We start from the raw sequence: 17,192 nt of genomic DNA, 5'->3' as shown, positions 1-17,192 counted from the left end.
TTGGAGTTGAGAATCCACTCGTGTGGTCAAAGAAATCTGTCGAGTTTGTTGCCTAGTGTGTTTGAGATCCTTGCATGTACATTTGGAACTGGGCGATTGCTCAAAACACACTTCTTAGAGCTGTCTTTGAGAAGTGTTTTGAGCAATCGTCCAGTTCCAAATGTACTCGGCTTCTTGACAGAGGGAGAGAGCCCGTTCCCTCCTGCTTGTTGATGTAATACATTGCTGCTTGACTGGCTGTGCAAACCAGGAAGACTTGGTTGGATAGGCTGCTCTGAAAGATTTTAAAAGCATACCGAATTGCTCCGAGTTCCAACAGATTGATGTGGAATGTTCTCTCTTGAACAGACCAATGACCTTGTGTGCGAAGACCGTCCAGGTGAGCTCCCCAATCATACATGGATGCGTTTGTGGTGAGCACTTTCTGATACGGAGGGATGTGAAATAGTAGACCTCTGGAAAAATTGGTTGGATTCAGCCACCACTGAAGAAACTGATGAGGAGATGAGGCGACTAATCTTTTTGAGAGAAGGGATTGACAGACTGGGACCATTGAGAGGATAGAGTCCATTGAACTGGTTTGAGGTGAAGTCTTGTTAGAGGGGTAACATGGACTGTGGATGCTATGCACCCCCAAGAGTCTGCCCGGCTAAAATGGTCTTTAGACAAGAAACCTGCTGTATAGTATCGAAAAAGGCTTCTATGAATTCCAGAGTTTGAAAGGGTTGAAGTTGAGACTTTGGAAAACTGACCGAGTCCTAGCTGTTGAAGAAACTTTAGAGTCAAATGTGTTGCTGAAAGTACTTCTTGAGGGGAGGTGGCTTTTTATTAGCCAGTCGCCCAGATATGGGAATACTTGAACTCCGTAAGTACATAGAGTTGCTGCACTTGGTGAATACTCTTGGAGAAGAAGCCAGGCCGAACAGCAGAACTTTGTACTGAAAGTGTTGAGCTATACAGAACCACAGGAACTTCCTGTAAGCCGGGTGTATGGATGTGTGTAAGCCTCTTTGAGGTCTAGAGAGCATAGCTTTCATTTCATTCTAGAAGAGGGTATAGAGTCCCCAGGGATAGCATGCAAAATTGTTTTTACTAGACATCTGTTCAATTTATAGAGGTCGAGAATTGGGCTAAGACCTCCCGTCTTCTTTGTAATTAGAAAATACCTGTAGAACCCCTGATTTTTCTGAGAACGAGGAACCAGCTCAATGGCATTTAGTTTAAGCAAAGCTTCGATTTCCTGAAGAAGGGATGTCTGTTGAGATGTGAAAGAGAACACTCTTGGAAGGTGATTCGGAGGTATCATTTTGAAATAGAGTAACCCTCTGCAATGACTTTTTGGACCCAAACATCCATTTGGATAAGAGCCTAACATCGATAATACTGTAATCAACCTCTGATAGGTTAGGGAAGAGGCTTGGTTGGTAGTAAAGGCCATGCTCTCTAAAAGCATGTCAAAAAGACTGCTGATTTCTGTGGGACAGACAACAAGATTTTTGAAGTTTCTGCCTCTTCTGTGGAGGTGATAATCACTTGGACTAGATGGTATACATCCCAGGATACTAAAAACTCAAACATGAAATTGCTGACCTTTTGTTAGTGATCTGTAATCTGTCGCTAAAATTGTCTGTAGTACCTGAAGATTGATGGGTGGCTAATGTTACACTGATTTAAAAAAATTACAGACCAGTAAGCCTGACTTCAGTGCCAGGAAAAAATGGTGGAATTATAAAAAATAAAATTGTGGGATTTTTTAATGAAACAGAGCCAGCATAGGTTCAGCCAAGGGAGATCTTGCCTCACCAATTTGCTTGACTTCTTTGAAGGTGTGAATAAACATGTGGATAAAGGTGAGCTGGTTGATGTAGTGTATTTAGATTTTCAGAAAGCTTTTGATAAAATTCTTCATGAGAGGCTCCTGAGAAAATTAAAGAGTCATGGGATAGGTAGCAAAGTTCAGTTGTGGATTAGGAATTGGTTATCGGATAGAAAACAGAGGGTAGGGTTAAATAATAATAATTTTTTTCTTATATACCACCAAAGCCATGGTAGTTTGAGATGGTTTACAATAAGAAGAGCTGGACAATCAGCGACATAGTTACAATGTAGAATCAACGAATACAAGTATACAGAATAGGAGAGATAATGAACAAAAAATTCTTAGGTAACAAATCGGTTAAACAGTTTCATTTTTACTAATTTTCTAAAACTAAAATAGGATGAGGAGTGCATGATAATGTTACCCAGCCAATCGTTCAGTTTACCTGCCTGGAAAACTAGAGTTCTGTCCAGGAATCTTTTGTATCGGCAGGTCTTTATTGTTGGGTGGGTAAATATGTGGATTCTACGTGTGGGCATAATAGCACAACCCAAATTAAAGTGGGAAACCAGGTACACAGGGGCCAAACCAAAGATTGATTTGAAACAGAGACAAGAAAGTTTAAACAAAACTCTTGCTTCCAGAGGCAGCCAATGAAGTTTTCGATAATAGGGACTTATATGTGCCCATTTTTTTTAAACCGAAAATCAGACGTACTGCCAAATTTTGAATAATTCAGAGTCTTTGAAGACTGTGAAAAATTGTAGGCAGATCTTGGCAATTGGGAGACTGGGCATCCAAGTGGCAAATGAAATTTAATGTGGACAATGCACATTGGGAAGAATAACCCAAATCACAGTTACTAGTGTTCACCTTGGGAGTTAGTGCCCAAGAAAAGGATCTGGGTATCATCGTAAAAAATATGATGAAATTTTCCGTCCAATGTGTAGCAGCAACCAAAAAGCAAACAATTATTAAAAAAGAATGTTAACAAGACTAAGAATATTATAATGCCTCTATCACTCCATGGTGCAACCTCACCTGGAGAACTGTGTTTGATTCTGGTCTCCTTATCTCAAGAAATATATAGTGGCACTAGAAAAGGTTCAAAGAAGAGCGACCAAGATGATAAAGAAAAGACTAAAAAGGTTAGGGCTCTTCAGCTTGGAAAAGAGACAGCTGAAGGGAGATATGATTGAAGTCTACAAAATCCTGAGTGGAGTAGAATGGGTACAAATGGATCGATTTTCACTCCATCAAAAATTACAAAGATTAGGGGATACATAAAGTTACAGGGAATTACTTTTAAAACCAATAGGAGGAAATATTTTTTCACTCAGAGAATAGTTAAGCTCTGGAACGCATTTGCCAGAGGTTATGTTACGAACGGATAGCGTAGCTGGTTTTAAGAAGGGTTTGGACAATTTCCTGGTGGAAAAGTCTATAGTCTGTTATTGAGAAAGGCATGGAGCAAGCCATTGCTTGCCCTGGATTGGTAGCATAGAACATTGCTACTCTTTGGGTTTTGGCCAGGTACTAGTGACCTGGATTGGCCACCATGAGAACAGGCTACTGGGCTTGATAGACCATTGGTCTGACCCAGTAAGGCTATTATGTTCTTATGTGTAGCGCCATTTCGTTGCAGATGCAGATTTAGCCTCTGTCGCTTCTAGAAACAACCTGGACCCTCCAGAATGACCCATCTGTAACATAGTAACATATTAGATGAAGGCAGATAAAGACCCGAATGGTCCATCCACGCTGCCCAACCTGTAGTCTTAGGACACTCAAGGGATCAGAGGAGGCAGAGCCTGAGGCTCTCACCTCTCCCTCACATGCATGGGCACTTTGATGCTTCTCAGCTGGCCATACAGCACACATCTGGCATGAATCCAGTGTATCCAAGCCCAAGAGTCCATCTGTGCTGAATTATTGAAAATGTGAGGGATATTAAGGCAGACAGAAGTTAAAATAAAAATCTGGATATCCAGGATAGCCACTGCATTAGTGATTTTGGCGCGCGCACACACAAAAAAAAAATCACAGCCTGTGGAAGCCAAAAAGAAACTCCACCAAAAAATCACAGAAATCAGTAGGAGACCCTCAAATCTGACCCCAGGAAACCTAAACACTGCAATGCTCCGACCCCTCTCCCCTTCAAATTTCTCCATAGGCTGAAATAGCCAATACTCGCATGTGCCTGCTGTGCTAGGAATTGCTTTTTCTGCTTAGCTGCCAGTGTAGCTATGAAGAGAAGACTTTCTGCCTCAGGCATGCAAGGACTCTAGCTGCCAATCAGACCTTAAAAAGGTAGGCTGAGATTCCAAACCCCACTGATCCACTTGCTTAACTAGGGGGAGGGAGAAAAACAGCCTGCTCCACTTCAGTCCTCTGGACCGATCCAAGATCCACAGAGCTTGCCTGCACTCAAGATCCAGACAGACTGGAGCAAGCTATGCTCCCAGGGGAACAGCCCCCGAGCCTTCTAAACTGGTAAAGCAGACTAGGTAGGTACTCAGAGATGCCTGCTAGCAACAGACTTCCTTCACCAAGATTCTATGTCTTCTTACAGTCACTGCTGTCCCAGGAACACTGGGAACCTCTGCAACACAAAAGCCTCAATTTGGGAAGAAAGTCCCCAAAAAACAAAATAATAAATCAGAGCAGATCAGAAGATCGTTTTCACTTTTGCTAATGGATTGAGAAGTTGAGGGGCTACAGCACAGCCCTCTGCAAGGAAAGATGGAGCCGTGCAAGAAGAGGACTGGCAGCTTCCGCAAGACAAGGTGCAGTTTCAAGGTGACTACCCTTTAGTTCTGGATCACTGCTCCTGTTGCATTGGAATGGCCATTTATCCACTTATGAACTATTACTTTTGGTGTAGTCTTTGCACTTTTGTTTCTAGAATGGACTGTTACTGTGACAGTCAAATTATTTTTTATGCAGCTTTACCAACTGGGAAATCTTTAGTATACAGACCAGCCTTTCGCATCTATCCTCTATACACCACTACAAACGGCATTTCAGATTTAAGTATGTGTGTCCAGAAAGCTACACGTCAAGCAGTATTCATTTCACATTTATATTGGTTTAAATAAAAGCTGAAATATCTGAACTACTGATGCTCCCACTCAAGATACTTGTATAATCGAGGGACATCTTAATTTCTAATGCTAAAGACAAAAAAAAAAAAATTAATGCATTCTACCTGATATTTGCTTTCCTCTGTCATCTATTGGCTGTTTTACTCCACATTCCTGTGGCTTATGGATGTTTCTGGTAACATAGCATCCCAATCAAAAGCAACCTATTTTCTTCAACCAAGAAGTAAACCTGTTTTGTAACAGCTTCTTTAATGATCATGTTGTATGGAAGCTGAAAACTGACCAGGAACCAATTCTTGAAATTCTTATAGCGCAAATTATATTTGATCTCTACAACTTTTTCAGAGTATTCTTTCAAGTTACTAATTACTAAAATACTTTCATTTTATCAGCTAAAACTTGAGCAGCATTAAAGCCACTGAATGGGCAACATATATCACCTCTGTATACAAAACAGAGAACACTGCCGAGTGTACAGTATTCACTTACTTTATCGTGGTGGGCATACTCTGTGCTTGCTGCTGAGTGCCATTATTGATTGTGCTGGCATTTTTCAGCTGATTCATCTGTTGCTGAGTCTGTATTCCACTTCCTGGACCCCCACTGGGTTTCACAGGGCCTCGCAGTTGCCCATTCTGACTAGTCAGACCCATTATAACAGGGTTTTCGGTTCTTGTGGTGCTCATTCTCTTATGTATCCTTTTAATCTTTCATATATTTTAAACTTCAAAACGTTGAAAGTCAGTAAAGAAACTGTAATAACAGTTTATTAGGCTCTTCAAAATGAAGAGATAAGTCTTGCTCAATGTATGAGTCCTTTTTTATTGCAGCACAGGCAAAGCGTACTTGCGAGTCTTTGAACAGTCAAGTCACCTGCTCTGGATGCACCAAAACCACTTTCTTTAAAAAAAGGAAAAAAACCTTCTAAACAAAAGTGAATTATTTCTGAACGTATTCAGGTCAACCTGAAACAGAAAAAAATGACTATTAATCTGAAGAGCTAAAATTGTTACATTTCCCAGACTTAAACTAATATATAAAGAAAGGCAGCATAACAAATTCTATAAATCAGATCAATTTATGAATAGATAAGGCAAAGTCTTGCATAAAGATTCATTATGTAACATTGGACAGTCATTTACGGTAACTTCTTTGCACCTCAGTTTGATTACAATACACCTCTCAAAAGTGAAGCAAATCAAGGTACCAAATCTGAAAGGGAATTTCTGTATAGTTTAACTCAAGAAAAATACATTTGGGTGTAAAGGGCTATTATAAATGCAGATGATTACCATCACATTCCAACAAGACTGTAAAGGAAAACTAACAGAACCATGATGGCAGATAAAAAGGCCACATGGCCCATCTAGTCTGCCCATCTGCAGAAACCATTATCTCTTCCTCTCTTTAAGAGATCCAACGTGCCTATCACATGCCTTCTTGAATTCAGACAAAAAACACATGAGGCGTAATTATAGATAAGAGTGGCAAAAGCAGCAAGTTTAAACCAAATGGTTTTAACAGGACTTCCCAAACTGTAGGTCATGACTGTGAATGGGGTCTTGACCTGGGCAGGCTGTCCAAAGAAACATCAACCCATGTATCCAGAAGTCATAGCAAGTATTTTAAGTACCAAGTTATACAGTTCCCAATGCTGAAGAGGCCCATCAAGACCATCTGAATTATTAAAAACTATTTTTAATCACCAGTGTGGTAGAAATTTACAAGGAAAATTTGGTGAGAACTCAAAACAAGCACACTATTCCCAACACAGTCTTTCTGAAATGACAAGCATAACATCTGCTTTCTAACAAAGAGTGCATTAGTATAAAAGATATCCGAGTGCTTTTCACCAGGGCATATTAATAAGCTTCAGAACTTTTATAGTTCAAATATAACAGGACAGAAAACAGTTATATTTCCATCATAGCAGGATATCATTTTCAGGATTTATTAACTGCTTTTATAAACATATTCATCCAGTGTGATTATCTGGGGTGGAAGGGGAGGCTTCCTTCACTGTACTCCAAAGTATCTTATTTTTCCAGTAGTATTGTACCAATCCCCATTTAGTTTACATATAATCTTGCACTTTCCTAACAACAAGTTTACTGGTAAAGACAGACTATGTGCCAGAATAGAGTTCCAAGACATTTTTCCTACAAAATAAATATAAAAGTTTAAGGTCCTTGAATATTCATAAAAGCCAAGCTTAATAGCCCAACTACATCAAACTATTACTTTATACACTTCTCCCTCCGTATTCGCTGTGATAGGGGATTAAGAGAACCACAAATACAGAAAAACCGCAAATAACTTTTTCATGTGTTATTCGCTGTTTTCTATTAAAAACCATCGTGAATATGGTGAAACTGCGAACATGGTGGGAGACCTGTCCTGTGGTGACGGGACTAAATCGCGCGAGACAACGGCACGCCGACAACTGAGCGCAAGGTTGACGGCGCGCCAAAGAAAAGCACTATTTTAAAGGGCTCCGACGGGGGGCGTGGGGGGAACCCCCCCACTTTACTTAACAGACATTGCGCTGGGGTTGTGGGGGTTGTAACCCCCCACATTATACTTAAAACTGAATTTTTTCCCTAAAAAACAGGCAAAAAGTTCAGTTTCAAGTATAATGAGGGGGGTTACAACCCCCCATACCCCCCACAACGCCAGCGCGATGTCTGTTAAGTAAAATAGGGGGGGTTCCCCACCAACAGCCCCCGTCGGAACCCTTTAAAATAGTGCTTTTCTTCAGCGCGCCGTCAACCTTGCGCTCAGTTGTCGGCGCACCGTTGTCTCACGCGATTTTGTCTATGAACCCTGTCCTGTTCCTGAAGAAAGTGATGGTAATCTGAGATTTTCTCTGTAAACGCTTGGAATCAGCAATTTCTCTATGCAAGCTGACGTAATTTGGAGGGAGGAGTCAGCAAGCTAAAAACCGTGAATAATCAAAACCACGATTGCTAAAACCATGAATACAGAGGGAGAAGTGTATTGTTTGCAGCAACAATTAATTTTCACAAGGTAGTGTTGTGGTATGGTGGGAAATATTTACAACATTTTACATCAGCTTCATTCAGGATACTACACAATAAATTTCATAAGAATCAGCTGAGTTCTGTGGCAGTGTATATATATTTAATTTATGGAAGATATTTTATTGAAATTGCAAACTAACCAAATACAGTATATAATCAAGTTTGAAACAAAACAATATGAAACATAAGATCCACAAAACTGGAATAATAGAGGGCAGCCAAAATTCACTGCTTTAGTTTTAGCTGAAACTGGCCTGGCCACCAAATGGGAACAGCCCCCACTCCTTCCTGCACCCCCCCCCCCACCCCACCATTAACTGAAGGAGCTCAATCTCCTCCTCCCCCCTCTTCCTAGGCCTGGTAGTCTTGTGGGTTGTAGGGGCTGCCCATGCTATCTCCACTGTTGAATTGGCTGCTGTGACTTGCTATATATCTTTGTATTGGTTAAAATTACACTTCTCCCTCCGAATCGTTATTCGCAATTTTTTTTTTTTTAGATCTGTTTTCATTTTTCAGGCTATTTTTAAGCCCTCTTAGACCCCCCCTTAAGCCTTACCTGGTGGTCTAGCGGGTTTTCGGGGCAGGAGCGATCTTCTTACGCTCCTGCCCTGTGCAGATCACTCATAGGAAATGGCTACCTCTCGAGACTATAACGGGAGCTCACAGCAGCCATTTCCTATGAGTAATCTGCATGGGGCAGGAGCCCAGGAAGATCACTCCTGCCCCGAAAACCCGTTAGACCACCAGGTAAGGCTTAAGGGATGCCGGGGGGGGGGAAGCGGGAAGTGGGTCAGAGCCAGCCCGAATATTGACGGTTTTTTGAATATTCGCGGGCTGGCTCTGCCCCTAACCCCCATGGATACGGAGGGAGAAGTGTAGAACATCAAATCCTTTATAAATTATTGGTCATGGTGCATCTTTGCATACACAATAAGGCATCAAAACAATTGATGGATTCTGCCATATGAACCACAGTATTGCGCTCGGTGACTCACGATGACCTACATATTCCAACAGTGAAACAGCTGCGGCTAGCTGTGTCTACAGCTGCGGCTAGCTGTGTCTACAGCTAGCATATTTTCGTGTGTGGGTCCTCAGGAGTGGAATAAGCTTCTGGGATATTTACAACAGCAAACAAGTTTGAGTAGTTTTAAGAAAATGATGAATAAACACCTCTTCTGAAAGATAAAATATGGGATTTTGATTATAGTTTTTTTGATGTGAGGCACTGGTAGCCTCTGTGATTTTAGTTTTACATATCATTATGATGGTGCTTCTGGGTCATATGGCCTCCACAGTACATGTGACTCCTTTTTCCAGACTTCATCTCAGAATTCCTCAATGGAGCCTGGCCTCTCAGTGGACGCAGGCTTGCAATCCTCTTTCTCGACACATTACAGTCACTCCTTCCTTGAAGAAGTCTCTCCGTTGGTGGATGTTCTCTTCCAATCTTTCCAGAGGCTTGCTTTTTCAAACGCCCCCTCATCAGAAAGTCCTTAAACAGACTCTTCCACCTAAGCTTGGGGCGCTCATCTCGATGGTCTCCGTACTCGAGGCCTCTGGACCAGTACGGATCGTCAGTATCATATCAATCAATTGGAACTCAGAGCGATCCTCAAAGCTCTCCATGCTTTTCAATATCTCCTTCACGACACAGTAGTCCTCATCCGCACGGACAACCAAGTCGCCATGTATTATGTCAACAAACAGGGAGGAACGGGATCTTCCTCCCTCTGTCAAGAAGCTCTGGAGGTTTGGGACTGGGCAATTCGTCACAACATCTTCCTCAAAGCTGTCTACATTCAAGGGGCTCAGAATTGTTGGCGGACAACTTGAGCCGTATACTGCAACCTCACGAATGGACTCTCCATTCCTCGTCTCTTCATCACATTTTCTCATAGTGGGGAACACCTCAGATAGACTTCTTTGCAGCTCCCCACAACTTCAAACTGCCTCGATTCTGCTCCCAGATATTCTCTCCTCACCGCCTCGAGGCAGATGCGTTTCTTCTGGAATGGACGAATCTGTCCCTTTACACATTTCCTCCATTCCCTCTCATTCTCAAGACTCTAGTAAAACTGAAGAACGATCATGCCACCATGATTCTAATTGCTCCATGGTACTCCCATGGTACAACCATGGTACTCCCAACTCACCAGCAGGGAGCCATATCTTCTACCAGTTTTTCCTTCTCTGCTTACACAGAGTCAAGGATCTCTGCTTCATCCCAATCGCAGTCTCTACACCAGAATAAAAATGTACATCCCTGCCTCTGGAACATCAGCACCTGCTAAAGGAAAGCCTAGTAGAGCTGAACAGAGGTGGCTTAAGTAGTCCGGGGGAGGGGGCTACTGAACCAAAAAGAGGAGGACCCAGGCCCATAAGCCACTCTAACCACTACATTAATGGTGGAAAATGCGAGCCCACCAAAAAACTCCGAAACTATATAGGTGCCACTGCAGCAATTGGGGTTGTACTTGTAAACAGGTAGGTAAAGTGGGTTTTGGGGTGCTCACCATAACCTATAAGGGAGTTTTGGTGAGATGTTTATGTGAAGTTCACAGGAGTGCCCTATAAGGTGCCCCTCTGCTCTGTTACCATGTCTGGGAGGCCAGTCCATCACAATGCTGGAACAGAACAGAGTAGGTCATTTCTATACCACATAACCGGTAAGTTCGATGTTGTTTACAAAATTTAACAAATACAAACTAGAGAGAATTGATTAATTTGTGAACAAACGTGTCTTTCTAAAATGATTGTAAGACATGGAACTCAGTAACAAAGGTTTCAGTTCCTTGTCCCAGAAAGCCACCTAATAAGAAGCAAAGATTGGTGGTATTTTGTGTTAACGACAGCCTTTGACAGATGGAAAAGTAAAAAGGCTGTATGAACTGCATGAATGCTTGGATTGAGTAAAGGAAAATAATTCAGATAAGTAGATGGGCGACATGCTGATGACTTTATAACAAAGGCAACCAAATTTTAATTTAATTCGAGCCTCCACAGAAGCCATGTCCAAAAGGTCTTGCTCTGGGCATTTGGGACTTAAGACAAATTTTTGGTCGAGAATGTGGTATAAAGATGACATAGTGGTGATCTGGATGATCAAACGTCTGGACGTATAGATTTGATTTTGGGGAAAAAAATGTTTTAAGACATACTTTGAGAATGGACATTTTGCCACTGCCGACTTTGGGCAACTAGCGCCCTACACCCAAATCAAACTTAGAAGCTTTTTTTTTATTATTATGGCCCGCCACAGGTGTAGATAAATATATTATTTCATTTAAGTAACAAAGCTAAGAACTGTTGCATTTACTCAGGTTCCCTTTGTAAAATACAGTTCGACAATTTTGTTAAGATATTTGTGACATTTAATAATAGGGAAAATCAGGAATGAGGAACTTAATCTTACAATGTTATGTAAAGTTAACATACAACATGCCTTTATAGCTAACCTATATCATAATTACAGGGTGGGCTAGCCTCAGTCACACTTCAGATTATTTTCCATACTCAAACAATAAAAATGCATGCTGACCAGTAGAAGTCTATGTACAGCATCAGCTTTTCACGTAATAAAGACTGCCAAGAAAGCATCTGTCCCATAATCACATAATTCAGGTTTTCAACTGTTCTCTCTCACTAACATCAGACTTTATTATTAATTCTGTTGACCATACTGCTCTTTGAAAATAAGCCACGTGTTCAGATCATGGAGAGTATGCTTTTTACCATTCTGAGATTATGGAAAGGATAAAGTTTTAAACAGTTAAAAAAAGCATACATGCCAAAAACATCTTTGCAAAGAAGAAAACGACAAAACAGGGGAACATTCAGAAAAAAGTGTTGAGTTCCTCAATACTCCTTTAAATAACAAATATAGTACCCTAGCCTAGATAAAATGAAAATGTTTTCTTTACACCATGAAATAATCTGACACTAGTAGCACATCTTTCTCAATAGCAGTAGTAAAATATGTTCTAATTGCAAATTGTTTTCTTGATACAATTGTACACACTTCCATACACTAAAAGGTTGCAGCTTATTCCAAACACTGCTATCCGCCTGATCTTTGGATTGGAAAAAAACAAAACAAAAAAACCAACGATCATGTTTCACAGTATTATCATAAGCTGAATTGGTTGTCCATAGAGGCAAGAATGATTTTCGAGTTTGGAAACATTTGTGTGGTCTACGATTTTTTTATTTTCCATCTGTTAAAGGATGTGTCTATAAATGATTTTTGGTAAGATTCTATGGTATCAGGTTGGCATGTGGGATAAACAAATTGGTAACTTTATATCAACTTCCATTTCTTACCAAGCTTTCAGGAAAAGTCTGAAAACATATCTGTTTCGCAAATATTTAGAATAACTGATTGTGATCAACTGTGAATGTTCATTTTTTTTGTTACGTTTTTTATTTAATTAAAATGCCCTACATATTGTTTCAGATAACACTACTACTCATGGCTCATGTTTTTACTTAAACAAAAATTAACATGTAATTTAAAAAAGTTTACCTTCATGATAGTTTACCTTTATGATTAATTATATAATGCAATTATGATCCAGCATTAATACCAACAAAGAATTTACTTTTAAGACAAGTCACGACACAGCAGTTATCATTAAATGTTGTCAGTACCTGAAGTGAGGACTTTATTTTAAATTAATTAAGTGCCACCATCACAGAATTACTTAAGACTATAGAAGAAAAACAGCCAAGCTCCTTTGAGGGTAATCATGTGCAAAGTGTAAAACCAGGTTTACCTTTAATTTCTAGAACAGAACAAGTCACAGAGACAAGCAATTTTCAGGCCTAAGTGACCCTCATAAATTAAACATGCTAAACCATACCATATGGTTTCTTATACCCCACAATTGTCTGCTAGGAACCATTGTGGCTTACATAAGATTAATAAGGATTCATAATAGTAACATTACAAAGATTAGACAATATAGAGTTCATTCACTCAGAAGCCCCTCAATATCTCCCCCTCCCCATGCTGCCTCCCACAAATTCCATTCATCGGGTAAGTCCCTCCTATCCGTTCCCTTCTCCCCCAATGCTAACTCCAGACTCCATCCCTTCTATCTTGATGTGCTGTTGGCCTGTGTCATTACATCAAGCTCCATCCCCAGCAGTATTGAAGGCCAAACTAAAAAGCTCGCTTTTTCAGGGCTGCTTTTAACGCCCAACTCCCCCCACAAGATACCTATGCCATCTTACCATTCTCTGCGAGAAACTCCTCAACCCCTTATAAGTCCTGTTTGCCTAAATTAAGATTGTAAGCTCTTCTAAGCAGAGACCATCAATTACATGTTAAATGCACACGTACAGTGCTATGTACACCTTTCCTTTCAGCACTTTAGAAATGACAAATAGTAGTAGTAATTATATACTACATAATGACTAAGCTTCCCCTGAGAAGAAAAAAAAAGGTAAACCAATATCTGGAAAATAGTAAGCAAACGCCACTTTCTCGAACTAAAACTAAAGAGATTTTGGAAATTCTGGAAGCGTTATATCATTCACAATACGCTACATAAGGCTTCTTAAGTCTAATGGAACCGAAATAAGTTGATTTTTTTTTTTTAACTGTACTATGCATTAAAGGGCATATCTACACTGTTTTCACTAGAGCTTAGGAGATGCCCACGTAGCGGCAATTCGACCGATCTTAAACCTAAATGATGTTTTCAACTTCCTAGAAAAAAAAAAAAAAAGACAATGATGCCCCAGCTTATACGTGTAAGTTATACGCCACTATCTTTTAATATCATGGTTTTTACAAAATCAGAAACTGAAACCACCTTATAAATAGGCAACGAAAAAAAAAAATAAAAAAACCCACCAAGAGAGAAGTAAATCAACTTAGGAAACGATACAAGTCCCCTCTCCAAAGGAGAAGGGGGCCCGTGTGTTCTCAAGAGCTCTCGTACAAAGGAGCTCCCACCCCAGGACAGGGCGGGCACTCCGAGAGCGGGCCTAGCTCCCAATTAAACACCACAAGCAGAGAGCGACCGCAAGGCCATCGGATCCTCCGAACACATACTTCCCCCCCGCCCGCGAACCGAACGGGTCCGGACAAAGCCAAGCACGCAAGGGAGTGGAGGGGGGGGGGGTCGGACACCCTAGACCGGAACGCGCCAGGCCCAAGCCCCATCGCCACCCTCTCGCACATTTACCGAGGTTTGGACCAGCTCGCTCCGCGAATTTTTCCCGTGTCAGGTAGTGAGGAGCAGTTCCGGCCTCCAGCTGGTTAGTTGCTTGCTTGTTTTAGATATATATATTTTTTCATTTGTTGTCTTTTCCGCGCTCTCTCTTTTTTTTTTTTTTTTTAAGTAAGTTCTCTTTTCTTCTTTATTTTGACTCGAAGCTACAAGATGGCTTCCTTCCTCCTTTAAACCCTCCCCCGCCGCGTCAGCTGATTCTACCGCCGGTGACGCGGTTAGCGCCGCCTCCGCCGCGGACTAATTAACCACCAGACAACTAGCGTTTTTAGCCTTGAAATCGCCGAGGAGCCCGTCTTTTACCTCGGCCTTGCTTGCTTCGGACACTTTTCTAAATATAAAGTTCATCACATCTGGAAGATACTTTGCTTCTGCAGTTTCTTCCCTGCGGCCAAGACAATAGACATCACCGCGGCCGAGCCGCGCTAGACCCTAAGTGGACGCTGCGCGCCTAAATATCAAGCTTTACTTGATGAAACTTGTGCGGGTTCTCGCGTGAAATACTTAGCAGCTTCGGGGCGCTAACTTAAGGCGTGGCGGGAGTGGAGGGAATCGTTCCTAATCTTTAGATTTGGCCCACAACCCCTGATTTCTGAAATGGCTGCAGATTTTCCAAGACTTTGAAAATTACACAGCAATTTTCAAAAACTTGCATTGTTGGTTTTTTTAAGTCTTTTTCATAGCCCATTTACTTTTGGTCATCCATTTTTAGAGAGAAAGAGACTTTGTGATAGTAATGGAAAGGGGAAGGAAAAAGGGAAGTCGCAGCAGACTGGGAAAGGGGATGTCAGAAGAAGGTAATTATAGAAAAGGGAGTTCATGCAACAGAGATAGGGGATAAAGGTATATAAGAGAGGGGAAGAATCAGGAAAAAGGAAAAGAAGGGTGAAAAAAGAAAGAAGGGATCCAGGATCAGTTTAGAGAGGGAGAATATTTACATTCTTCCCTACTCTGATCCCTTCTCACACTCCACTCAACCTTCAATGCCCCCACGCCCCTTCCATCTCCTCATACCTTGCCATAGCTCCTTCAGTCCTCTTATCGCCCCCCCCCCCCCCCCAAAAAAAAAAAAATCTCAAATTTTCTCACTTTCTTGCTCCCATCCAATCACTAGCCCTCATCCCCTAATTATCACACCCCCTTCCTTATTCTCGCTTGCCCCCATAATCTCTCACTCACTGTCTCGTTTATGCTTCTCTGCAGCAGATCGTCGCCCATAAGCTTTAAGCAACATCTTTCCTGTCTGCTCCCAGGTTTTGACTGTCACATTTTGGTTCTGAAAGTGGAGGGGAGAGATGCTGCTTAAAGTATAGCACTGCCATCAAAATAGGACAGAAATTTCATCCACTCTGCCTGTGCCTACTAAGATCCATTCCATCACCACTCGTATTTGCAGAAGTCAACACTATTACTTGCTCGCAGCCCTGCGTTTTCTCCTGACCCCCTATAGCCTCCCACATTTGAATGAGTATTCCATGCCTCAGTTCTGGGTATTTCAAGCCTCATTCTGGCACTCCAATTGCCTCTCAGTATATTCCAAGCCTCATTCTGGTATCACCAGCGCTTTTGACTACACTCCTGCAGGAATCCCATGGTAACGTCATCCATAAGAATCCCATGGGAGTCCTGTGCAGCTCAGTCTCTACATCAAAATCTTAACTGGGAAGACAGTGACATGGGCCACCATTGCTAGCACTTTGTCCCTTAGTTTCCTGCAGCAAATCCAAGGATGAGGAATTCTATAGGAGCAGCCCTTCATGCAGAATAGAGCTCAGTATGATACACGAGGAAGGATTCTAAGGAGAACCCTGCCGATCGGCCAGCTTTCAATTAGTTCCCCTTTAACTTCCAGGGCTCTGCTACCCTTTCCCCTTTCACTCTGATATTGTAATACCAAAATACATCATCAGGCATTGTACCTGTAACCTACTGAGCTCTGCCTTCTTTTCAGTTTTATTTGGTAACTCCAGAGGAGCTGTGACTTCTAGGACCCCATGAAAAATGATTATTTATTTAATAAGACATAGGAACCCCTCCCCCACCCTTATTTTTGGAAATGAACATAGGAGAAGGCTTTTCCTTCTCCTATGTTCCTTCTCCTATGTTAACATCTGCTGGGTATTTGTAGGTGACCAGGATTGGCAACTACCAGAGAGAATGCTGAACTTAATGGATAAAAGGTCCAAGGCTGGATTAATGCTCTGGGTGAAATTTTTATGTTAAAATTTCCGGTAAAATGTTTTATTACCTATCAAACTAAGAATTTCTTATTTTTTGAACCCAAACAGCAGTTAGAGTTTATTGAATCAAGAGGAGGAGCCACGACAATATTAGCTCTGATGCTCATAGGAATTCTATGAGCACCGGAGCTTTTACTGCCAAGACCGGCGATAAAAAAACATAACGCAACTTCATAAAAAGGGGGGAGTTATGAAGCCACATTAGGGTTTTAATCACCGGCAGTGGCGATAAAAGCATGCTCATAGAATTCATATGAGCGTTGTAGCTTTTACTGCCACAGCCTGCAATAAAAACTAACGCAACTTCATAAAAGGGGGTGGGATTATTTGTTAATTTGTAAAATGATGATTGCTATTTCTCTGTTTTTTCAAATTTACATCTGCTATTTTTATATTTTGCACAATATTAGAGGACAAGAATATCCAATAGTCTCTTCTCTTAAAATTTTAGGAGTTATATTTGACTGCCATTTAACCCTGGGGGAACATACTGATATGCTTGTTAAGAAATGTTTCTTTGCGTTATGGAAATTGTGTTCCATTAAAAAATACTTTGACCCTACTTCTTTTAGATTATTAGTTCAAGCATTAATTTTATCTATTTTTGACTGTTGCAATATAATCTATTTGGGAGCTTATAAAACCATTTTAGGAAGATTAAGGCTAATCCAAAATACAGCGGTCCGTTTAAAAAAACAGGAACATGTCAGCCCTTACTACCGTTGGCTACACTGGTTGCCAATGAAAGC

The 17,192-nt window shown here is 41.1% G+C and overlaps 1 protein-coding gene across 1 annotated transcript in view; it reads right to left on the bottom strand.

Annotated features, from left to right (window-relative positions):
• DDX6 (DEAD-box helicase 6) overlaps positions 1 to 14,377 on the bottom strand; it is a 92,757-nt gene extending 78,380 nt beyond the window's left edge. Inside the window, exons 1-2 of the mRNA XM_033918320.1 lie at positions 14,159 to 14,377; positions 5,413 to 5,888 (exon numbers count right to left, since the gene is read on the bottom strand). Of these exons, the coding sequence (XP_033774211.1) occupies positions 5,413 to 5,609 (197 nt within the window). The 5' untranslated portion in view covers positions 5,610 to 5,888; positions 14,159 to 14,377. The remainder of the gene's footprint in view (positions 1 to 5,412; positions 5,889 to 14,158) is intronic.
• Positions 14,378 to 17,192: the final 2,815 nt, after the last annotated feature.

The sequence above is a fragment of the Geotrypetes seraphini genome, chromosome 13, assembly GCF_902459505.1.
Source record: "Geotrypetes seraphini chromosome 13, aGeoSer1.1, whole genome shotgun sequence".
Taxonomy (NCBI): Eukaryota; Metazoa; Chordata; class Amphibia; order Gymnophiona; family Dermophiidae; genus Geotrypetes; species Geotrypetes seraphini.
Note: the sequence above shows the minus strand (reverse complement) of the source record. Positions and strands in the feature narration are given on the sequence as shown.